This window comes from Eleutherodactylus coqui, chromosome 1 (assembly GCF_035609145.1).
Source record: "Eleutherodactylus coqui strain aEleCoq1 chromosome 1, aEleCoq1.hap1, whole genome shotgun sequence".
NCBI lineage: Eukaryota > Metazoa > Chordata > Amphibia > Anura > Eleutherodactylidae > Eleutherodactylus > Eleutherodactylus coqui.
This window is the reverse complement of record NC_089837.1, coordinates 8,263,696-8,289,485: the sequence shown is the minus strand read 5'-3', so window position 1 is coordinate 8,289,485 and position 25,790 is coordinate 8,263,696. Positions and strand designations below refer to the sequence as shown.

General features: G+C 46.4%; 1 protein-coding gene across 1 annotated transcript in view; it reads right to left on the bottom strand.

The window, feature by feature from the left end:
- LOC136613174 (vomeronasal type-2 receptor 26-like) overlaps positions 1-18,922 on the bottom strand; it is a 57,773-nt gene extending 38,851 nt beyond the window's left edge. The window contains exons 1-2 of the mRNA XM_066594331.1: positions 18,855-18,922; positions 14,145-14,436 (exon numbers count right to left, since the gene is read on the bottom strand). Coding sequence (XP_066450428.1) covers positions 14,145-14,436; positions 18,855-18,922 — 360 coding nt within the window. The remainder of the gene's footprint in view (positions 1-14,144; positions 14,437-18,854) is intronic.
- Between the last annotated feature and the right edge of the window lie 6,868 nt (positions 18,923-25,790).

The following is a 25,790-nucleotide window of genomic DNA, read 5'->3' as shown; positions in this document are numbered from 1 at the left end:
AGCCCCATTCAACACGGGCGATTAGACGCTGAAAATTAGACGGCACCATGGAGACGAGGACGCTAGCAACGGAACAGGTAAGTGAATAACTTCTGTATGGCTCATATTTAATGCACAATGTACATTACAAAGTGCATTAATATGGCCATACAGAAGTGTATACCCCCAACTTTGTTTCGCGGGACAACCCCTTTAATGACACGGGTGATGTCAACTCCCCGGTTTTTTGGGAAACCCACAAGGCATACATGAGAGGCTTATTCATCTCATGTATGGGTTCCAAGCTTAAAAAGCAACACCAGCTCAAAATAGATAATCTTTTAACCCAAATCGCGAAACTAGAACAACTTCACAAACTGCCTCTGGTTAAAAACAACATGGAGGAACTGTTGGACCTCAGGCGGGAACTTAAACGCTTGCTAGAATCTAGATACAATAAAAAGCATCTTTATCTTCAATACAAGTTCTATGCGCATGGCAATAAGGGCAGCAAGCTACTTACCTCCTTAATTAAGAAAGCCAAATCTAGGAACCACATTCCCTCCATTAGAGACCATCTAGGCGGAACCAAATCCTCATCAAAGGAAATCGCGGAGACCTTTCAAAGGTTCTACGCGGAGCTTTATAACCTTAAAAACCCAGACTCTCCCACAGATCGGAATAACACCATAGATCAGATTGACCACTTCCTCTCCTCCGCTAGCCTTCCCAAGCTGAAGGATACAGAGGCATCAAACTTATTACAACCTATTTCCTTAAAGGAAGTGGAAGATATAATTAAGAATAGCCCTAATGGAAAGAGCCCTGGCCCGGACGGTCTCCCAGCAATATATTATAAAACATTTAAGGACACACTGGCCCCCAAACTGAGAGACGTGATGAACGCACTCATGACAGGAAAACAACTCCCAAAACAGGCACAAGAGGTGCACATAACGCTCATTCATAAGGAAAATAAAACTCCGGAGCTCTGTGGCAGTTACAGGCCCATCTCTCTTATTAATGTGGACATTAAGTTCTGGGCAAAACTCCTGGCAAAAAGGCTGGAAGACATCATCCCACGTCTGATAGACAAAGAACAATCTGGTTTTGTCAAAAATAGGGCAGGGACAACTGCTACAGATTGCTCCACACCATTAGATATGCGCAGACCCACAATATAGAATTGGCACTAGTCGGTACTGACGCCGAAAAGGCGTTCGATAGGGTGAGCTGGACTTATATGGAAAGAGTCCTGAGCCACTTCAACTTCCCACCCACCTTTATCGCTGCCATTTTCTCCTTATATAAGGAACCCTACGCAAGACTAAAGATAAATAATTCACTTTCCCCCCCATTTGATATCAGAAACGGCACCCGCCAGGGCTGCCCGCTCTCGCCGTCTCTCTTCATTCTTACACTAGAACCTTTACTGAGGATGGTTAGACTATCTCCTACTATTAGGGGCCTGGAGGTGGACTCGATCGGCCTAAGTTCGGCAGCCTTTGCGGATGATATTATGTTCATACTTACTGAACCAGAAACAGGAATCCCCAACCTGGTTACCCTATTGGATAACTTCGGCTCCATCTCTAACTTTAAGATAAATTTCACTAAATCTACTATCTTCAATGTATCGATCCCCCCAGCTCGGTGGGCCCAGCTTAGGTCCAGCTCACCCTTTGAATGGTCTGATACATCCATAGATTACTTGGGAGTTAAGATTACTAAGAACACCGACGACCTGTACAATGCTAACTTCGCTCCTCTACTGACGCAGATTAAACTCTTATTACAGAAATATGACATCCCGTGCGCCTCATGGCTAGGCAGGAAAAATATATTAAAGGCCTACGTCCTCTCTCAAATCTTGTACAAACTCAGAATGATGCCCATTCATTTACCTCAGACGTTCTTCAAAGCTATACGCTCTGCCTTTTCTGGACATACTTGGAGACAAAAGAGGCCTCGTCTGGCCTTTAGTCTTATGATAAAAAGGAAGAACGAGGGGGGAATTGGGTTGCCGTGCGTCCACGATTTTTTCCAGGCAGTCCAACTGAGGTACTGGCTGGATCTAGTGTCCCCCAAGGGTGATGACATCCTACGCACACTGGCTAAGGGATGTGTGGGAGACCCCTTCCTGGAGGAACTCTGGTTCCCAACCAAAAATAACTATAGATCTAAAAATTTCAACCCACTCCTAAGGGGCCCATGCGAGGCCTAGGACAAATACAGACACTCCTTGGCGCCAGACCCCTCTCCTTTAGCTCCGTTGAGCACCATTAATAGGTACCTAAACCGGCCATCAGATAGCGTCTCCACAAACCTATGGAAGAGATTTGCACCATTTAATTTAGGTGACCTACTAACACAAACACACAGTAAACCAGCAGATATTCTAGAAACGTTGGCGCCGCAGCTTCCTATATCCTTCCTACAAAAAGCCCAAATAACACAAACATTTGGCGAATTTCAGAGAACCTCTAAATCAACGAGACCTGAGACCCCTTTTGAGAAGACTGTCAAAAGCCACCCAAACAATAGCTCCATCTCCAGTATTCGCAACAGGTTCATCGCACCCACAGCCCCCTACAAACCGGCGTTCTTAACATCGTGGGAAAAAGAACTCAAAATAACCCTCACCACATCCGACATAAAACTGATCCTACAGACCTCATTCGGCCTGTCTCCTTGCATCTTGCTTCAAGAAAGCCACTATAAAGTCTTAGCTAGATGGTACAGGACTCCACAGTGGCTATACACACATAATCTAGCTGAACAGGACAAATGCTGGAGATTCGGGGTAGCAACAGGCTCTTATAATCACATCTGGTGGGAGTGTGATGCACTCACCACATTTTGGAAGGATCTGGAGGAGGTCGTGCGTCTACTTAAACCTAACTTCCGAATCACGCCAGAGATTCTCTTCCTTTGGAGACCCTCAGCTAACTTCCACCCCCTTAGAGACAAATTATTAGCATTCCTATTAGATGCAGCCAAAGCACTGATACCCACCCTTTGGCTTCAGAAAGCACCACCCACTCTAGCACTTTGGAAAACCAAAGTCGAGGCAATTTATAATATGGAGGAGTTACATAGCTGGAACACGGACTCACATGAGGGATTTATCAAAACATGGCACCCCTGGAGACAAATAAACCAAAACAATAACTACATACGCTCTAATACACATTAGAGGGAGACCCAGAGAGGAAAATCTGTGGAGTCATGTAACACATGAGCGACTACCCCTGAGATCCCAAAGAGCTCGAACCCCCAACATATACCGGCCCTTGACTGGAGTGTGGTCTTCCTGGAGTTGAGGACTGGGTTTAGATGCTTTCATGAGAGAGTGGTGGGCGGCTCCGCGGCATCTTGCACCCATTGGAGAAGCAGACCGAGCCCTGATTGTGAGTACCTCGCTAGAGAAGCAATAAGTTAACCATTTCCCGACAGGGGGTAACCCCCCAGACTAGACTAAGATATAGCCGAACCATACTACGACCCCCTACCCCCCCCCCCCCCTTATTTACCCAATTCCCCCCCCCCCCCCCTTCCCCCTTCCCAACCCCTCCACCCATAAGAATTGTTCAGAAGTTAAATTTATTTAACTTTTCTCTCACGGGTAAAGTGCACTGGAAGGTGCTCTTATGCCATGCGGTAAAAAGACGCCAACCCTCCTTGGGTAAGGGGCGCTCCGCCCGCAGTGATGAGAGAAAGGTTTTCTATCTTACAATATAGTAATTATAAGTATCTTTAATGTGACTGTTACGTTATATTCATATGCCAGAGACCGTGGAGCGACAGACACAGACTCTTCTTACTGCAATCTGGTATCCCTGCTGCTACCCTATGTTAATAATTATCTTTGTGATTGGTCTATGGAAAACTGAATGTAATAATTAATGTAAAACCTTAATAAAAATTTGATTTAAAAAAAATATATATATTAAATCATGTGTTGCAGACACAGGCCCTTGGCATCACAGTGATTGATCGTGGAGGTGAGAGCAAACTGTTTATTGGTAAACGCCACCATGCAAATGCAACCTCATCGGTGATGAACCATCAGATGCCGTATCAATAGTTTGTGTCAAATGTCCTAAAGTATAAGCTTTGGTTGTATTGTTGTTATTAGGCCACTATCAATAGACCTTACACGCATCCGTTGTGGTACCCATCTAGTGACGTGATGAGTAGAGATGAGCGAGCACACTCGTCCGAGCTTGATACTCGTTCGAGTATTAGGGTACTCGAGATGCTCGTTACTCGAGACTAACACCACGCGGTACTCGAGGCAATTCCATTTCCTTCCCCGCATGTTTAGCGCCATTTTCTATCCAATAGACATGCAGGGAAGGCATTACCACTTCCTCCTGTGACGTACCAGCCCTATCCCACCCCCCAGCAGTGAGTGGCTGGCGAGATCAAGTGCCCGCCGAGTACTTAAAGCGGTCCCGCCCGCGGCTCACCTCGGACACACACTGGGAGAGATTAGGGAAAGTGCTGCTGCTGATATAGGGAAAGTGTTAGTGTAGGATCCTGTCTTCAAGAACCCCAACGGTCCTTCTTAGGGCTACATCTGACCATGTGCATTACTGTTGTGGCTGGCTGGGAGCAGTTTTGCACAATTTTTTTTTTCCACCTCAGGCTGTGCGGAGCATTACAGCTATAGAGTTCTCAGTCTGCAGTCTATTATATAGAGTATAGGGAAAGTGCTGCTGCTGATATAGGGAAAGTGTTAGCAGAGGTGCTGTCTTCAAGAATCCCAATGGTCCTTCTTAGGGCTACATAATTCCTAGCCTGCAGCTGTGAACAAACTTATTTATACTGTTCTGGGTTTTCAGTGAATTTGATGCAGAGTGTTGGGCCACAGCCATTTCTAGAGGCAAAGCTGTTATATACACTATACAGCCTGTATCGTCTGTGCAAAAAAACAAAATCTTCTTCTTAGGGCTACATCTCACCGTGTGCATTTTACTTGGAGCCTGCTGGGAGTTGTAGTGCTACCATTTTAGTATTACGCAGCTAGGCCTGTTTGCAGCCTTTTGTTATATATTTTTGTGGCTGGAGTGTGCAGTAACATACCGCTCTCACCATGAAAGTGCACGCACATAATTCCTAGCCTGCAGCTGCGAACAAACTTATTTATACTATCCTGGGTCTGCAGTGAATTAGACAGCGGGGGCCACTGCAAAATATTACCGGGGCCACTGCAAAATATTACCAGGGCCACTGCAAAGTATTTCAGCTCTGCCCCTGTGCAGAGCGTCTCACAATACCATTTCCGTTGGTGGGTTGAGATCGCCGCAGTTACCAGCACTATCCACTGGCTTTAGAGTCTTCTCCCACTCCATACAGCCTATATTATCTACAAGTCTCTGCGAGCGGTAAATTACCCCTAGGTATCAGCTCAAGACAATGTTACATTTTTTCAAGTCACAGCATAGAGCCTCCGCTATCTACAAGTTTCTGTGTGCAGTGAATTAAGGCCCAGTTGTCAGTGCTGTACAGTGGGGTAATTTATTTGGCCCCTGCTCTATTCATAATCCGCCATGATGAGGGGTAGGGGTAGGGGTCGAAGACGTGGACGTGGACGCGGACGAGGATGCGGAGGACCAAGTGAGGGTGTGGGCACAGGCAGATTTCCTGGTCCAGGTGAATCACAGCCGGCTGCTGCGGGATTAGGAGAGAGGCAAGCTTCTGGGGTCCCACGCTTCATATCACAATTTATGGGTCCACGTTTATTACAAAATGAACAGTCTTAGCAGGTCCTGTCGTGGATGGCAGAAAATGCATCCAGCAGTGTATCGGCCACCCAGTCTTCTACGCAGTCCACTGCTGCAACTCTGAATCCTCTGGCTGCTGCTCCTCCTTCCTCCCAGCCTCCTCACTCCATGAAAATGACATATTCTGATGAGCAGGCAGACTCCCAGGAACTGTTCTTGGGTCCCTGCCATGAGTGGGAAAACTGGTTCCTCTCTCACCTGAGGAGTTTGTCGTGACCGATGTCCAACCTTTGGAAAGTTCCCGGGGTCCGGGTGATGAGGCTGGGGACTTCCGGCAACTGTCTCAAGAGCTTTCAGTGGGTGAGGAGGATGATGATGAGACACTGTTGTCTATCAGTGAGGTAGCAGTAAGGGCAGTAAGTCCAAGGGAGGAGCGCACAGAAGATTCCGAGAAAGCGCAGCTGGACGATGAGGTGACTGACCCCACCTGGTTTGCTAAGCCTACTGAGGACAGGGCTTCAGGGGGGGAGGCAAGTGCAGCAGCAGGACAGCTTGGAAGCGGCAGTGGAGTGGCCAGGGGTAGAGGCAGGGCCAGAGCCAAGAATCCCCAAACTGTTTCCCAAAGCACCCCTTCGCGCCAAGCCTCCATGCAGAGGGCTAGGTGTTCAAACGTGTGGATGTTTTTCAGTGAGAGCGCGGACGACCAACGAACAGTGGTGTGCAACCTGCGTCGCACCAAGATCAGCCGGGGAGCCACCACTCCCAGCCTCACAATCACCAGCATGCGCAGGCATATGATGGCCAAGCACCCCACAAGGTGGGACAAAGGCCGTTCACCGCCTCCGGGTCGCACCACTGCCTCTTCCCCTGTGCCCCAACCTGTCACTCAGATCCAACCCCCCTCTCAGGACACAGGCAGGAGCACCTCCTGGCCTGCACCCACACCCTTATCTACACTGTCCTCCACTACATCCAGCAATGTCTCTCAGAGCAGCGTTCAGCTGTCGCTAGCACAAGCGTTGGAGCGAAAGCGCAAATACGCCGCCACCCACCCACAGGCACAAGCTTTAAAAGTGCACCTTGCCAAATTAATCAGCCTGGAGATGCTGCCGTACAGGCTTGTGGAAACGGAGGCTTTCAAAAACGTGATGGCGGCGGCGGTCCGCGCTACTCGGTCCCCAGTCCCCATTATTTTTTCCGGTGTGCCATCCCAGCCCCACAGCAGCACGTCTCACGCAACATCAATTGTGCCCTCACCAACGCGGTTACTGGAAAGTTCCACTTAACCACGGACACGTGGACAAGTACTAGCGGGCAGGGCGACTATATCTCCCTGACAGCACATTGGGTGAATTTGGTGGAGGCTGGGACTGAGTCAGAGCCTGGGACCGCTCACGTCCTACCCACAGCCAGAATAGCGGGTCCTACCTTGGTGCTGGTATCTGCGGCGGTTTATGCCACCTCCCCTAAACCCTTCCCCTCCTCCTCCCCCTACGCAACCTCTACCTCTCAATTAAGAAGTGTGAGCAGCACGTCGCCAGTAGTCGGTGTGGCGCAGCGCGGCAGCACAGCAGTGGGCAAGGGTCAGCAGGCCGTGCTGAAACATCTCGGCTTAGGTGACAAGAGGCACACGACCCCCAAACTGTTGCAGGGTCTGACAGAGCAGACCGACCTTTGGCTTTCGCCGCTGAGCCTCCAACCGGGCATGCTCGTGTGTGACAACGGCCGTAACCTGGTGGCGGCTCTGCAGCTTGGCAGCCTCACACACGTGCCATGCCTGTCCCACGTCTTCAATCTGTTGGTTCAGCGGTTTCTTAAAAACTACCCTCACTTGTCTGACCTGCTCAACAAGGTGTGCCGCGTCTGCGCACATTTCCACAAATCCACCACAGACTCTGCCACCCTGAGGACCTAGCAACATCGGTTTAATCTGCCAGAGAATCGACCGCTGTGTGACGTGCCCACACAGTGGAATTATATACTGCACATGTTGGCCAGGCTCTATGAGCAGCATAGAGCAATAGTGAAATACCAACTCCAACATGAGCGGCTTAGTGGTAGTCAGCCTCCCCAATTCTTTACCAAGGAGTGGGCCTGGATGGCAGATATCAGCCAGGTCCTCGGAAACTTTGAGGACTCTACCCAGATAGTGAGCGGTGATGCTGCATTAGTGTTACCATGCAGCTGCTATGCCTGCTGAGAAGTTCGCTGCAAAACATAAAGGCTGACACTTTGCGGACGGAACAGAAGACGGGGGATGACAGTATGTTGCTTGATAGCCAGACCACCCTCATGTCTATATCTCAGCGCATTTTGGAGGAAGAGGAGGAGGGGGAGGAGCAGAAGGAGGAGGGTGAAGAGACAGCTGGGCCCACAGCAGAGGGTACGCATGCTGCTTGCCTCTCATCTGTTAAGCGTGTATGGGCTGTGGAGGGGGAGGATCCTAAAAGTCATCTTCCTAGTGAGGATAGCCATGTCTTGCGTATTAGTATCCTGGCACACATGGCTGACTTCATGTTAGGCTGCCTTTCTCTTGACCCTTGCGTTAGACGCATTCTGGCCAACTTGGATTACTGGGTGTACACCCTTCTCGACCCACGGTATAAGGAGAACCTTTCCACTCTCATTCCCGAAGAGGAAAGGGGTATGAGAGTGATGCAATACCACAGGGCCCTGGTGGAAAAAGTGATGGTAAACTTCTTATCTGACAGCGCTAGCGGCAGAAGGTGCAGTTCCGAGGGCCAAGTAGCAGGGGAGGTGCGGAGATCAGGCAGCATGTCCAGCGCAGACAGGGGAACACTCTCCCAGGCCTTTGCCAGCTTTATGGCTCCCCAGCAAGACTGTGTCACCACTCCTCAGTGAAGGCTGGGTCAGAGGGAGCACTGAAAAATATGGTGTGGGAGTACGTAGCCGATCGTACCACCGTCCTCCGTGATGCCTCTGCTCCATACAACTATTGGGTGTCAAAGCTGGACACATGGCACGAACTTGCACTGTACTCCCTGGAGATGCTGACTTGCCCAGCCGATAGCGTCTTGTCAGAGAGGGTGTTAAGTGCAACTGGGGGAATCATCACGGAGAAGCGTACCCGCTTGCCAACTGACAGTGCTGATATGCTTACACTCATAAGGATGAACAAAACCTGGATTTCCCCAGACTTCTCTTCTCCACCGGCAGAAAGCAGCGGTACCTAAATATTCTTTTTGCTGCAACCGGATAAATAAGCATTCTCTATCACCGGAAAAAAGGGGGAATTAGCTGTGTCAATCACTCTCGAATATTAGTCGTCCTCCTTCTACTCCTCTGCCTGAAACATCATGCCATCACGCTGAACTGCCAATTTTTCTACGTCACAAAAGGCTCTGCTTAAAATTTTTTTTTACAATTTTTAAAAGTTTCAAAAGTAGTGATACTTTACCAGAAACCAATTTTTTTCACAGGGCTGCCTCCAGGCTCTGTTGCAAATTAAGCAACAGCGAGCTGTATCTTTAAAACATATTTCAGGGTTTCACCTGCCCTCTAGGTTGAGAAATTTTTCAAGGGTGCACTTGTACTCTTGGTACGCTAATTTTTCTGTCCCTCGCCTATACTGTTATCTAACTAATTTTTCAGGACTTCTCCTACACTAATGGTACACCAATGTTTCAGGAGTTCGCCTATACTCTTGCTACAGAGATGTTACTGGGGTCAGCCTATACTTCAGCTATAGAAATGTTACTGGGGTCTGCCTATATGTCTGCTACAGAAATTTTACATGGGTCTGCCTATACTGTTACTGCAGAAATGTTACTGGGCTCTGTCTATACTGTTACTACAGAAATGTTACTGGGGTCTGCCTGTACTTCCACTCCAGAAATGTTACTGGGGTCTGCCTATACTTCTACTACAGAAATGTTACTGGGGTCTGCCTATACTTCTACTACAGAAATGTTACTGAGGTGTGCCTATACTTCTGCTACAGAAATGTTACTGGGGTGTGCCTATACTTCTGCTACAGAAATGTAAATGGGGTCTGCCTATACTTCTGCTACAGAAATGTAAATGGGGTCTGCCTATACTTCTGCTACGTAAATGTTACTGGGATCTGCCTATTCTTTTACAACAGAAATGTTACTGGGGTCTGCTTATACATCTACTACAGAAATGTTACTGGGGTCTGCCTATACTTCTGCTACAGAAATTTTACAGGGGTCTGCCTATTCTTTTATAACAGAAATGTTACTGGGGTCTGCTTATACATCTACTACAGAAATGTTACTGGGGTCTGCCTATACTTCTACTACAGAAATGTTACTGGGGTCTGCTTATACATCTACTACAGAAATGTTACTGGGGTCTGCCTATACTTCTACTACAGAAATGTTACTGGGGTCTGCCTATACTTGTGCTACAGAAATGTTAATGGGGTCTGCCTATACTTGTGCTACAGAAATGTTACTGGGGTCTGCCTATAATTCTGCTACAGAAATGTTACTGGGGTCTGCCTATACTTCTGCTACAGAAATGTTACTGGGGTCTGCCTATACTTCTGCTACAGAAATGTTACTGGGGTCCGCCTATAGTTCTGCTATAGATATGTTACTGGGGTCTGCCTATACTTCCGCTACACAAATGTCACAGGGGTCTGCCTATACTTCTGCTATAGAAATGTTACTGGGGTCTGTCTATATTGTTACTACAGAAATATTACTGGGGTCTGCCCATACTTCCGCTACAGAAATGTTACTGGGCTCTGTCTATACTCTTACTACAGAAATGTTACTGGGGTCTGTCTATAATTGTGCTGCAGAAATTTTACAGGGACATGCCTATACTTCATCTGCAGAAATGTTACTGGTGTATCCCTATACTTCTACTACAGAAATGTTACCGGAGTGTGCCTACACTTCTACTACAGAAATGTTACATGGGTCTGATTATACTTCTGCTACAGAAATGTTACTGCGTTCTGCCTATAAGTCTACTACATAAATGTTACTGGGGTCTGCCTATACTTCTGCTACATAAATGTTACAGAGGTCTGCCTATCATTGTGCTACAGAAATGTTACATGAGTCTGCCTATACTTCTGCTACAGAAATGTTAAAGGGATCTGCCTATACTTTTACAACAGAAATGTTACTGGGGTCTGCCTATTCTTCTACTACATAAATGTTACTGGCGTCCGCCTATACTTGTGCTACAGAAATGTTACTGGGGTCTGCCTATACTTCTGCTACAGAAATGTAACAGGGGTCTGTCTTTACTGTTACTACAGAAATATTACTGCGGTCTTCCCATACTTCTGCTACATAAATGTTACAGGGGTCTGCCTATACTTCTACTACAGAAATGTTACTGGAGTCTGCCTATACTTGTGCTACAGAAATGTTACAGGGGTCTACCTATACTTCTGCTACAAAAATGATAGTGGGCTCTGCCTATACTTCTGCTAGAGAAATGTTACAGGGCTCTGTCTATACTTTTACAACAGAAATGTTACTGGGGTCTGCCCATGCGTCTGATACATAAATGTTACTGGGATCTGCCTATACCTCTGCTACAGAAATATTACTGAGGTCTGCCTATACTTCTGCCACATAAATGTTACATGGGGTCTGCCTATACTTCTGCTACAGAAATGTTATTGGCTCTGTCTATACTGTTACTACAGAAATGTTACAGGGGTCTGCCTATACTTTTGCAACAGAAATGTTACAGGGGTCTGCCTATACTTCTGCTACAGAAATTTTACTGGGGTCTGCCTATAATTCTGCCACATAAATGTTACAGGAGTCTTCCTATACTTTTGCTACAGAAATGTTACTGGGGGTCTGCCTATACTTCTGCTACAGAAATGTTACTGGGGCTGTCAATAATTTTACTACAGAAATGTTACTGGGGTATCCCTATACTTCTACTACAGAAATGTTATATGGGTCTGCCTATACTTCTGCTACAGAAATGTTAATAGGGTCTGCATATACTACTGCTACAGAAATGTTACTGAGTTCTGCCTATAATTCTACTACAGAAATGTTACTGGGGTCTGCCTATACTTCTACATAAATGTTACAGAGGTCTGCCGATCTTTGGCAGCCACTTTATGACGAACTTTCCGCCTCTTTTACTAACATTAGATTTATAGAAGGACTGCCTCAGACTTTTATAGATGATGACTTATTCCTGCCTGATAAGGTAAATTTGACCATTGTTGATGATCTCATGGAGAGTGCCAGCGAGAACAACGAAATAGAGAAAGCGTTTACCAAGTATGTACACCACAGAAATCTAAGCATTTTGTACCTTGTGCAGAACATATTTTCTCAAAGTAAAAAAAGACGTACAATAAATCTGAATACTAATTATATAGTTTTATTCAAATCGCTGCGTGATAAACTCCAAATTGTCACATTAGTTAGACATATGTATCTGGGGCAGACGTGCTCCTTCTTAGAAGCTTTTGAGGATGCCACGAGTGCTCCTTACGGGTATCTGCTAGTTGACTTAAGAGGCAATACTCCTGAGGAGCACCGTTTGAGAACGGGTTTGTTTCCCCGTGCTTTACCCGCTGTGTATATCCCCAAGAAAAATGCTTCTAAAAAGTGAGTTTGTCTTTTTCGTGACTTATTTTATTCTGCACGCATTGTGCCGACAGGATGTCTGAGAGAATACGTAGTAATTGGGCTCTCTTAAAAGCCTGGTGAAGGCAAAACCTGTCGTTAGAAAATCTATTTTACGTGACGCGAGCAACGATCTAATTACAGCCATAGCTGAGATCGCATTAAATATTTTAAAAGGTAGGATACCTCTAAAAGCTCGTCAGAAAGAGATACTAAAAAAATGGTGATGTGCTTTAAGGGGTCTGGGTGATAAAACACTGGCCGTCAAGAAAAAGAAGCGTATAGTGAATCAGGCCAGCGGTTTTATAGGATCGCTCTTGGGTTTTGCAATCCCAATAATTACGAGTCTGCTTGCCAATCGATAATGGAGCATGCGGAGAAAATGTACTTGGTTCCTAAACACGATCTTAACAAGATAAGGCAATCCATTACAATGACACCTTGCATACACCAGACGACTTGATGATGAAATTAGCTTAATTTTACAGCATAGTGACATACCTGATGATGTGAAAATTAAAAAAAATACACAGCTGTCTTACAAAGATACTTGGTACACGCTAAACAGGACGCGAAATTGCTAACAACTTTAAACCTAGTAACCACGGGTGAAACTGATCACCAGCAATTGTCAAATACCTCTCCTGATAATAGAAATACTGTTCACGAAATTGTAAGTCATGTCAATCCACGGTTCAAAAAAAATGCTGAGCTTTTGCTAAACAGACTGTCGCAGAATGGTGATATTTCATCGTGGAATATGCGTGACGACGTTGTTTATAGGGGGGAGCCTGTTAATGGATCAAACATTTTGGACTTGATCTGTCATGCTACGCAGAGCCATAGCGCTACCAAGAAAAATCACCCTCTGGGCTGGGACATTTTTATGCGCTCATTGGCTGAGATTAATATGCCTTCTACGGTCATTGGCAGCCACAGTACTAGAGAAATTCTCCAGGGTTTGAAAACAGGTTCGGACCCCAGTTTTGTACATGGTACCCCCAAAAACGAAATCCGGTCTTTGTCCCCTACCCTACCTGGAATAACACAGGGGAGCTTGCTGCCTAAAAAGCGATCAACACCACTGTTTCCCATGTCGTGGATAAGTTTGTAAAGGATTGTAAAAATTTATCTATATATCTGTTAACATTATACATTGTTATACACATCTATGTAATCATTCTTATGCATTCATTTATGTAATAACTCTATATTCTGTATTTTTTTTATCGCACATCGGTTATATATTCAGTGCGCTCAATAAATCTTTATAAAACTTTGCATTTTGTCTACTGTGTGTTCTCTATAGCATGGTCACTGTAAACCTTTACATAAAAGCTTATTAAGAGGGGTGGGAATGCTGAAAAGGCTATTAGAGGATGGAAATGCATTCTATATATTAAGCCTTATACTCATAAGGCGACTTGAATGGTATATAACATCAAGTCAGACTATAAATATAATAAGCCCCTTGATTATCATGAGACACGTGTTACTCTAAAGTGTGTCTCATGATACCTCACAGGCCTGGAATGCGGATGGGGGGCCTTGATGCACGTCACACCCCTGGAATGCGGAAGGGGCCCCGACAGATGTCGGCCAGCTAGTGCGCCGATGAGGGGAGGGTCAAAGGTCATGGAAAGAGGCTTGGCACCTGTCACTTTCCAAAAGTGAGCAGCTTGATATAAGGTATGGACGGTATACTACTGTTATATTTTATCATTATCATTTCAGTGATATCCGACCTATGCAGCTAAGATCCGAGTCTCAATGATGAATGAGAACCAGAAACATGTTTTTCTGATGGAGCTAAGAACATGAGGATGCCACCTACCTGTGAGTATTGGTACATTGTCAGTATTTGAGCCATGGACACCGTAGATGCTGAACCCAGGTCTCCAATAAATCCGGCTACGTTCCTCTGCTCTTTACAACAATAATTGGGGACGGTTCTTCCAGGTCCTGATAAAATCTGTAGGACACTTTTCACAGCTTTCTTGCTGTCGGAGCACGAGTCGTATACATGATATCCCAGAGAGACGTTGGGTAGAATTGTCTGATCTCGGTTAATTTCCTCAATGGCGAAACGGAAAGTCAGAAGATACCTGTAATACTGAGGTATGGGTCTATGGAGATGAGATAAAGTGGTAGGACATGAAGGGGTTATGTTGGCGACCATCAGATCAGTAAGTATTAACCCTACTGCCAGTAGTCTTAATATTTTTATGTTTCTTTGTGGAAAAACCTTCATGACAACTATAAATTCTAGATTTCAAGGAGATCAGATAGTTATGGTTGTGTACGGTATGTAAAGATATACTATGTGATGAAATGTTACTTGTAGATTGTCAACAATTTTTGCATGTCAATCTGCCACCGTTCTGGTCTTGGTAAAGCTGAGTGGATCCAGGCAGATTGTTAGGTATATTCATCCAGCTGTCTTAAACAGCAACACCAGAGGGGCCTTTGATCTAATTTGTTCTTTTTCGGACCACCACCAGGACTGACATGCCGCTGTTTTTTTTCATTTTTTTCATTTATTTTGTTTCTATCTTATTATTGAGCCCTTATCTGAGGACCTTAGCATCAAATGGGGATATCTCAACTTAGTTACAGCTCTAATAGATACCGGCTAGAATACCTATATCTTATATTCATTGAAGTCTCTAGCTAGTTTCTTACGGAACAATACCTAACGGTGTAATTTTGACCAGGAATCACAATCCTGGTCTTAATTTATTTAGGAGAGTAGATTTATTCTTATCTTACTCCTCTTCATTTTATTCCCTATTATCTATGTGGAATATTAGATATTTTGAGGTTCTATTAAGATACACGTATCTCTCTAAGCCACTATTCAGTCTAGTATCTTGTACTGAAATCACTTTATCTGAGCCCCCGAGGAACCCACATAGTGGGGGAAACGCGTAGGGTTATATAATCGCTCAGGTCTTTCACAATATGTCGTCCTTTACCATCAGGATGACTCCTGCACAATAATTTTGAACCATCTAAGACTCTTTTATCATTTCAAGACTAACAATACACAATAGTTGAGTGAAAAAATATTTGTCACTCAACTTGATTAGTCCTCATTAGAGATGAGTGAACGTACTCGGTAAGGTCGATTTCGCAATCGAGCACCGCGATTTTCGAGTACTTCACTACTCGGGTGAAAAGATTCGGGGGTCGCCAGGGGGCAGGGCGTGGCGTGGTGGAGCGGGGGGGGTAGCAGCGCGGAACAGTTGGGAGCTCTCTCTCCCTCTCCCCCCCACTCCCCTCTGCAACCCCCTGCTCACCCGCAGCGCCCCCGAGTACTTTTCACCCGAGTAGTGAAGTACTCGAAAATCGCGGTGCTCGATTGCGAAATCGGCCTTACCGAGTACGTTTGCTCATCTCTAGTCCTCATCTTTTTATTAAAGTGGCACCAATTAGAGTACATTTCTCTAACTTCTCTCCATCTTATACAATATATGTATGTGTTTGTTCTTCCTTATTTTAATCATTAGTAATAAAAGTTATATTTTAATATTATTAGTTTGTAAGGTCCATGTAGTAAGGTTCTTTTTCGGACCAGTCGAGAAGATCTTTGTTGAGCGATAACAAAATCAGCCTTCTGCACGAGATCCCATTGTTTCCCTACCCCTCCAATACACATCCTCCAGACATGCTGACTGCGATTTCCATCCACTGTGATGGGACAAAGAAAAAATATAACTGGGTTTGTGGGTTATTTGGTAGTCCCAGCACAAAGGTGGGTATCTTTTCGAAACCATGAGTGTACCATGGATGCAATGCAATCAGTCCCGTCACTTTGTGAACCCCAGAACCCACAAAATCACATATCTTCAAAGCTAACCATCTTAGGGCTCTTTCCCAAGGAGCGTATATACGGCAATGGCATTTTTACGTTTTCACATCTGCTCCGTATAAGCGCCTGAATGGGTGTTTTTCTGCGATCACGGCCAGCATTTTCTCATCCATTCACACAATCACGAGTGTCATTTTTAGTGAAAAAATATGACGCACTCCGGAAAACCCTCGGTCTGCCAAAATCCTCGGGATACCTTCCTGTGTCTATATAGAGGCATATGTAAGCTTTTTGCAGCATTGGATGCTAGAAAAATGCCTCCCCTCTCTTCTTTTTCCCTGCTTCCATAGGAGTCTACAGGACCCGCTGGCATATATTGGCTAAAACATAGTTCCAGAAGTATGTTTTGGCTAAGCGTATATGCACCGGCTGCATATATGTACTTTTTTCGCACTGCCAGCATATTTATGCGCCGTATATTCACCCATGTGTATGGCTGCATTGGAAACCAATGCTTCACATGGGTACGTTATATGCGCCCGGGTATGAAAACGCGCCATATATGCGCTTGTGGGAATGAAGCCTAAGAAAATATGGCTGAAATGTTAAATTAAGTTTCCATCTGGAAGATCTGTGCACATATTCAGCTAACCCTCAGTGATGTCATGAGGAGGATGGTGGAGTTGGAACCTGACCGGCTTTAAAATTAAAGAGGAATCTTCTCTCACTCTTAGACCCAGGAGATGCACCTAAATGCAGAACTGTCCACCTTTCTGCTCACTGTGCGCCCCAGGACTGTGTGAAATAACTTCATAGACTGGTATTTTCTCCCTTTTTGTTTTCATATGTTTTGTGTCTTTGTAGCTGCTCATCCTTTTGTAAATGTTTCCTTTTGTATATTTTTATCTGAACACTGCTAATCTTTTTTAGAATGAAGCTTTTAATTGTATTAGTTGTCCTTGAACACTTTAAGTGATTTATAATCCTAAAGTGTGTTAATTGTGTGTCAGCTGTTGGAAAATTAGTTGGCTGACATACCTGTCAGAGGTGGTCAGTGGTGGCAGCGAGGTGTTTGGGGCATGCTAGGCCATGTACGGTGCCATTTGGGCTCCATCTTCCCATCTGGGGAGCTTGAAATAAGTTAACCCTTCAGTCTGCCCCTTTGGAGCTGTACGTCACAGATTGGTGACTATCGGACCCATAACCCTTGTTACTATGACACACTATATGCACAATAGGATAGGCACATCTAAATGAGATTGTTGGACATCTCATTCCAAAACCATGAGTTGTCCCCCTTTGGCTGCTAAAATTCAGAAATATCTTCACTGTATCTTATGTAAATTAGTAGAATACAAAGAATGTAACTGAAATAAGCCTCATTATGTCATCATATGACCACTCTAGACAGCTCAGGCTATGAGGCCGAGTATGGAGCACCTACAGCTCTGGACATCGGAGCCTACTGTACTTGGTCGCAGAAGTTCATTTTATAAATAAAGTCAGAATTGTTTTCTACCATCTCGAAGTACTGGAATCTGATGGACGATGGAATGTTGTGCCTCCCTGCTGTAGTTGGTCAGATATACCAAGTAATTAATGGTCGTATGTAGGGAATTATCAGAGATATTGGCCAGGATACCCAACAGGTTCATGAGAACTAAACCATTTTCAGATTATATTTTCAGATTATTGCTGCCATCTATCTCATGAGAGGATTTAGGAATACTTACTATGAGGGTGCATTCACACGAACGTATATCGGCTCGGTTTTCACGCCGAGCCGATATACGTTGTCCTCATGTGCAGTAGGTGGGGGTGCTGGAAGAGCCCAGGAGCAGGAACTGAACTCCCGCCCCCTCTCTGCCTCCTCTCCGCCCCTCTTCACTATTTGCAATGAGAGGAGGCGGAACGGGGGTGGGGCTAAGTTCCGGGAATTATCCCCGCCCCCGTTCCGCCTCCCCCCATTGCAAATAGTGCAGAGGGGTGGAGAGGAGACAGAGAGGGGGCGGGAGCTGAGTTTCTGCTCCTGGGCTCTTCCAGCCTCCCCCCCCCCCCTGCACATGAGGACAACGTATATCGGCTCGGCGTGAAAACCGAGCCGATATACGTTCGTGTGAATGCACCCTAAGACACAGTTTTCAACAAGCTGCACCTTATTCTCCACAAACAGGGGGGTCTGGTAGCCCCAGAGACTCCTGACCATTGCCTTAATGACCCAGCACCGATTGATCATCTTTAGCCATATATACCGCGACTGCACAGTCCTCCCTCTCCTGGCCTGATCAGTGCACATAACCCTGGAGATTTCTCACATATCTCCCAGGGGTGTAGGTGCTCCTCTACACACAGGGACAGCCAAGTGCAAAGATTAAAGGGCTTGCCGTAGCAGCAGGACCTCAGATGATGTCATAACCATGTGACCAGAAGCCACTAGAGGGGATCATGTATTACTACACTGGTATGGGGGGATTTAGTTGTGATAAAATCACTGTTTAACCCCTCAGTGACAACCCCATTGCCTTTTTACATCCTGCTTTAGTGGGCTTTAATCCCCAGGGACGTAAAACATGCTTCCTCCAGGGATTAAAGCCACGTGGGCTGTGGACATGACAGCTCCATCCATCCAATGGACAGTGCAGATCACATTCAAGTGTAAAAAATTTTTTCTAAAAGTTTAAGATTCAGCTGCCCTCATGGATCGGAACCATGAGGGCAGCTGAGCGTACTCACCTCCGTTCTCCGTGATGTCCTGTGGCGATCTCTAGTACTCCAGGACCTGATGTTGGTCTTCTGTGCATGCATATAATGTGGCATTATGCCAGCTGCATGTGCAGAATGCTGGCAGCCTCAGCAAATTTGAAATCTCCTGGCTACTGAAGGTAGCTGGGAGGCAGGAGACATCACCGGTGACCGCAGTGAGCAGTCCCCGGGCCCATGATTGCCATCATCCAATGGATAACGGTGATCATGGAAAAGTTTTAAAAAGTTAAAGTTTCAGCTGCCCTCGTGGATCAGATCCATGAGAGCAGCTGAAAATTCTCACCCCGGTCCTCCGCAATGTCCTGCCATGATCTGCACCTTCCCCCGGGCTTCTCCACGTGTGTCGATGTGGTGCGCATGTGCAGAAGAAAAGAGCCTGGCAAATTTAAAATCTCCCTGCACCTGGCTGTCCAAGATAGCCGAGAGCACAGAGAGGTCACCAGGGACCGCTGTTAAAAAGTGTAAAAAAAATTTTTTTACAGTTAAAATTTCATCTCCCCTCACAGATACGATCTGTGAGGGAAGATGAAATTACATACGTAAGGCCCCTGGATTTTCCCCCCGATGCGATCTTTATCTGCGGACCTTTCACAGCTTCGACGCTTACGCCTCTCAGCATAATGGCAGATGCATGCGCAAAAGTCAAAGATTGCCTGGGAAATTTAAAATCTCCCTGCTGTTGGCTACCAAAGGCAGGTGAGAGCCTGGAGATGCCACAGGGGCCCATGGTATGCGGTCTCCAGTCAAGTGATCTCTGTTATCCAATGGATAATGGCAGTCACGTGAAAGTAAAAAAAAAGTTGAAGTTTCATCTCCCCTCACCAATGTGATCGGTGAGAGAGGATAAAATTTCTTACCAGAGGCCTCTGCATTTGAATCTTGAGGCAATACTCCTTTGTGGACCTTTCCTGGCTTCTGCGCATGCACAGCTGGCAAAATGCTGGACACATGCGCAGGACACATGCGCAGAAATTTAAAATCTCCTTGCTCCCGGCAACTGACGGTCACAGAGTGCCTGAAGCAGTGAGTGGTGGCCTTGTTGAGCGGTCCCTAGTCTCCTCATAAAAAGGTAGCGATCTACCTTAGGTTGATCTCACATGACCGGATAGAAATTGCGGATTCTGCATCCGTTTTTTCCGTGTATTACCGCGGATCTATCAAGCGCATCGGATTACACAATTCCGCTCACATTAGCAGGTCTGAATTACATAATCCACTTGCAGAACGCAGCATGTTGTATTTTATCGCGGATATCCATAACATAAAGCCCATTTCGCTCCCTGATTGCGGATATACCGGCAGTCTATACACATCTACATTGTATACAGGATGAATAACGAGCTTGGTTGTTTAGAGAAAGGGTATTGTTTTATTCAAACGACGGCCGTAAAATACAGGAGTTCACCAAGTACGCAGGCTCTTGTTACCGCCGTAGACTCGCCATACACTCCCTTAAACAGAAATTTACATAAAATAAAAACAATGAAGACCTGATTATTAACCCTTGGAGCGCTTTCTATCTATGTCAATAGAAAATGACCTTATAGTAACAGCAATGGAGACCCAAAGCTGATTATTCTTCCAAAACAGTAGTAGAAATACAGAATATAAATTAGAATAGATTTCATTGTAATTCATTCTTTACATAAATATTATACATAGAAATATGAACATTTAATTCCTATCTAAAACATTACCCATATTATCACTGAAATATTTATTTCCTCACATTGATTTAATTTGTATTGTGTACGGGCTGCGGGTACCTGGGTCATAGCTAAGAAACGACGCGGGAAATTAAACAAATAAATGTGTACTGCACATGACCATCTGTGTGAGTACGCAGTGATGGGCAGTACATTATGTGGCCGTATGCAGCGCCACAGCCGGGTTTACAACTGGGATCCGCTGCGGGCCTCCACTGTTACGGCACTCTGACCCCCCGAGTGCCAGGTGGGGTGCCCTGGACTTCCTGCACCCCACTGTCCCTGCCTACTTGCCTCGGCCCTGGCTAACCCCAGGCGGACAACTGGACGGCGGTCCCTGCACTGGCTAGGGACCTGGCGACTGACAAGATGTGACTAACTGATGGGGGGACAGAGTGCCGACAGAGAAGGCAGATGGAATACCAACAGGAAAAAAGACTGAGCAAGCAAGGCTAGAAAGGACGCTGACAGGCAACTAGGAACTCGCAGATACAGGCTACAGACAGAACTAGCTAGTGGCTGACAGAACCAATAACTGGCAGTGAGCTCAGGTCACTGCCAGCCTTATAACTGCAAGACTCCGCCCAGGGGCTGAGAGTGGGAGGAGCCGACTCTTCCACTGCTGCATAAGAGAGGTGGAGGAGTGCGGGCGGCACCCTACGGGCGGACACGCCCATGCCGCCGCACACTGGCTGCCCCACGCCGCCCGGAGAGCCCTGACTCCAGAGCTCCAGGACGCCGGAGCCGACACCGGAGTGGCGCGCGCCGACCGCGGGACCCTGCGCCGCCCTGCATGGTAACATTACCCCCCTCTGACGGGGGACCTCCGGGCCCCCGGAAACTCGACCAGGCTTATCCGGGAAACAACGGTGGAAACGCCGTACCAACACGGGAGCGTGAACATCACGTGCGGCCACCCAGGAATGATCTTCTGGTCGAAAACCCTTCCAGGCTACCAAATATTGTAGCGTTCTTTGACACAGACGAGAATCCAGGATCTCCTGGACCTCGTATTCAACTTCATCCCGAACCACGGTGGGCGGAGGTGGGCATCACCGAAGGGACAAAAGGTTTCAATAACGACTTATGGAACACCTTGTGAACCCTCCATGTAGCTGGCAAACTCAGTCTGACCATCAGTTTGCGGGTGGAATGCTGAAGAGAAGGAAAACAACGTTCCCAGGTTTCTGCAGAAGGCACGCCAAAACTGCGACACAAACTGAACCCCGCGATCAGATACAATATTTTGGGGAACCCCATGTAGGCGAATTATTTCTTTAACAAAAATCTTGGCAAACTCTTTTGCCGACGGTAGCTTCTTTAACGCCACAAAATGTGCCATCTTTGAGAACCGGTCGACCACCACTAAGATAGTGGTGCACTTCTGGGATGCTGGTAGATCAGTGATGAAATCTACCGATAAGTGCGACCATGGACTGGAAGGAACTGGTAGCGGTCTCAGAGGACCCTCCGGAGGACGCCGCTGACTCTTATTGCGAGCACAGACAGAGCATCCCCTAACAAAGTTGCGGATCTCTTGAGACATGCCTGGCCAACAGAAGTGTCTGGAACAAAGATCCAGGGTCCCCTGAAACCCTGGATGCCCTGCGAGAACCGACGAGTGAGATTCATCCATGACTCTAGGACGTAGGGTCTCTGGCACAAACCATTTGCCCTCCGGCACCCCCGAAGGAGCGTCCTGCTGAGCATCCTGTAGTTGAGGGACGAAGTTAGACTCTACAGCTGCCACCACCATGCCAGGGGCTAAGATATTCTCGGGGGTCATAGTCTCACTATCCGGCACCCCGAAACTCCGTGACAGGGCGTCCGCCTTCACGTTCTTCTCTCCTGGGATATATGTCACGACGAAATTAAACCTGGCGAAAAACAACGCCCATCTGGCTTGACGATGATAGGGCCTAAAAGAAATTAATATATGTTGCTTAGTAATCTATTTGAATCAATAAGGCTGAATACTGCGATATTTTATGTGTGAAAGAGAACTCATGACTATTCTGAGGAAGAAGCCTGTGGTTTCCTGTCTTAAGGTCTACGCTTGACCTGAATGGAATCAGGAAGGTCACCAGAGCAGATGTTCATAAGTTTAGCAATAAATGGCTTGACCACAGAGAGTCATCAGTTCTTTAAAGAAAAATATGTTTGTCTAAGGTCATATGTTAAGTCATAAGTTTTTCCCTGTTTAACCACAAGTCGCATCCCTGCAAGAGCGATTGGCTATAAAAACCCAGATATGCAGACAATAAACAGAGCTCATTGCTTTAAACCATATACTGTGTGTATAGGTCTATGCATGGTCTCTCAGGAGCGCTCATACCTAGGTCAATTTGGAAACGGACAACATCACTGACCAGTCTGTTTGTGCAGGCTAACCCCCGACAGTTTTTGGCGCCCAACTAGGGGGCGGGGCTTACCTTTACGGGACATCGCAACCAGTAGACTGAAACAAACTCCTGGCCCGTTGACGTGGATACTGGATCCTGAGACCCCAGACTGAAAACACCGGTGTAAAGGTAAGAGCTTGTCTTACTATTATACAGTCTGGATTCTTTAGATCTGTGTGTCTCTAACGGACTAGAGGTTAGTTGTTGCCTGTTTCCTATATTTTCTGCCCCGTCCATATTTTAGAGTGAATAAGTTCATTTAACTGTCCTAGACGGAAGAACTCACTCATTGGGACTTAAAGAGTCATGTTGTCTGTATTGGAGATTGAAATAATTGTTATTGTTATAGTCTCATTTCTGGCAGTCATATTGTTACTCTGGATCTGTTATAATATTACTAAAAAGTTCCCTAAGAGGCGAAGTCTGGTCTCCCCTGAATCCTAGTGTTTGAAGTTGACCACGTTTTAGTTCTGTGAATCTATTCCGGGACAGGGAACTGTGTGTTCCCAGATAATCTCAGTAATTATCTTAGTTTACTGTGTGAAATATACGTCCTGTATACTTAGTGAAGAATAGTTGGAAGTGGTCAAACATGGGGTCTGAACAATCTAAGACATATCAGACTCCTATTGAAATAATTAAAGATAGAGAAGGGGAGGACATTTGCAGACAAGCCTATAAAGTTTACAAACGTATAGGCCTCAAGAAGGCGGGAACATTCAATTATGAATTTTGGTCACAATATGAGGATAAGCATAGAAAGGAAATAAGAAATAAGGGTTTGGAAAAGGGCATGAAGACCATCCTGGACTGCTCTAAAACAGCAGAAGACGAACACTGGGACTCCGAGTCCCGAGGCGAGGGCATTTTAGTTTATTGTCCTATGGCCCGGCCACCAATAGACGTTCCCATGGAAACCCCTACGGTTCCATTAGTCCCTCCTGTCGTCCCCACCGCTCCACCAATGTCTCCAAATAATCCCTTTAATTCTCTGTATCCCAATTTGCCGCCCCTGCCTCCTACGTATCCACAGGCTACTGCCCAGATGGATACACCTCCCTACAGCCCTCAATCAGGATCCCCGGGCCCTGAAGTAATGCCTGTTTTAGAGAACTCTGTACGGTATGTGGGACTCCACGTCCCAGGGACCAGTGTAGACAACCGGTTCCCTTGTTCCCCATTACAACCTCCACTACCCATTATAGAGAACCAAACAGACCGAGTCCACCATTGGGCACGGTCAGACAAGGGGACACCGGCGGACCATCGTCTTCTAATGACAGACCCACGGACGCACATAGACCAACTCCCGGGTCTACAGTCACTACATGGCGACCCTGGAGCGCCACAGACCAGATGGCACTGTGTCAGCAACTGCCTGATCCCCAGACAGAGCCAGCAGCTTTCCATAGAAAGTTGGAAGCCATAGAAAGTTGGAAGTCATACAGAAAAACTACTCTGCCACTTGGACAGACATGGAATGTCTTATGAATGTAAAATGTCCTCTGGGCCTTTACAATAGTATTGCTCAATTTTGTGGTCTTGAAGATCGCCCAGATGACCCCCAGACATTACTTAGTGGTACTCAATATGTGGACAAGGTTAAGGCCTGGTTTAAGGATAAAGCCCAAGAGAGACGTACAGCCCTAACCCAGTGTAGACAGAACAAGGGCGAGTCTATTGAATGTTACTTTGGCCGTTTAGAGGAAGTAGGCAGAGATCTGGGTTTGTATGATTGTCCAAAAGCCATACGTAATGCTGCTTTTTGTGAAGCCTTTATGCAAGGAATAGATAAGCGCCTGTCCGACCGCGTTAAAGCATGTACCCCCGATTGGCGACAGGCCAAACCGCGTGATCTATATAAGAAAGCTGTAGGATTTGTCATGGACACAGAAGACCACGCAAAGGGTGTTATGGTTAAACATTACACCATGGAGGGGGACCCAGTCCAACTTACAGACCCCAGACTTAACGACCCCAGGCGGGAGACCCGTAAGTGTTATAACTGCGGGAAGACTGGACACTTGGCCCGTAATTGTAGGGCCCCTAAACGCCCTAGACAGAACATGTCAGACGAAAGGGGGCAACAGGGAAGTACGGCCAATACCACATCATCCCGCCCACAGGGAAATAACGGGTATACCAATTACCAATGAAGGTCTGGCACTCCTTCCCCCGTGTCCCTTATAGTTACTGACACACGTGGGCCACAAATTTTTCAGCCTCTAAAAATCCAGGGGAAGGAGGTGCCCTTTTTAATTGACACAGGGGCCACTAAATCATGTGTCAGTACCTCACAAGTCAATGACCTTAGTATTCCTCTCTCAGACTCCATAGCCATAGCCGTTGGAGTGTCCGGTGAACCAACACCCATGCGTGAGACCGAGCCCATAGAAGTCTCCTTTCAAGGGTCACGAGTCCTCACTCGCTTCCTGGTGTCACCCGCTGGGGATTGCATCATGGGAACCGATGTGATGGGACCCCTGGGGTGCTGCATTCAGCTCCATCCTTCCGGTGAGGCTCATGTCAGTACCTCTGCGGCCGACCACCAGGTATTCTGTCTCATGGCAGCAGACTTGGTCACTCTGCCTCCTTCTTGTACTGTATATGTGTTGACCCCAGAAGATACACAGGTTCTCTCAGCAGTGCCAGAGACCCTATGGGCAAAAGGGAAGACAGACTTGGGCCGTCTCCACGTACCCCCAGTCATGGTATATCTCAAAGATGGGGAAAAAGCCCCCATGATCCGCCAGTATCCCCTAGCCATGGCACAGGAAGATGCAATAGCCTCCACTATT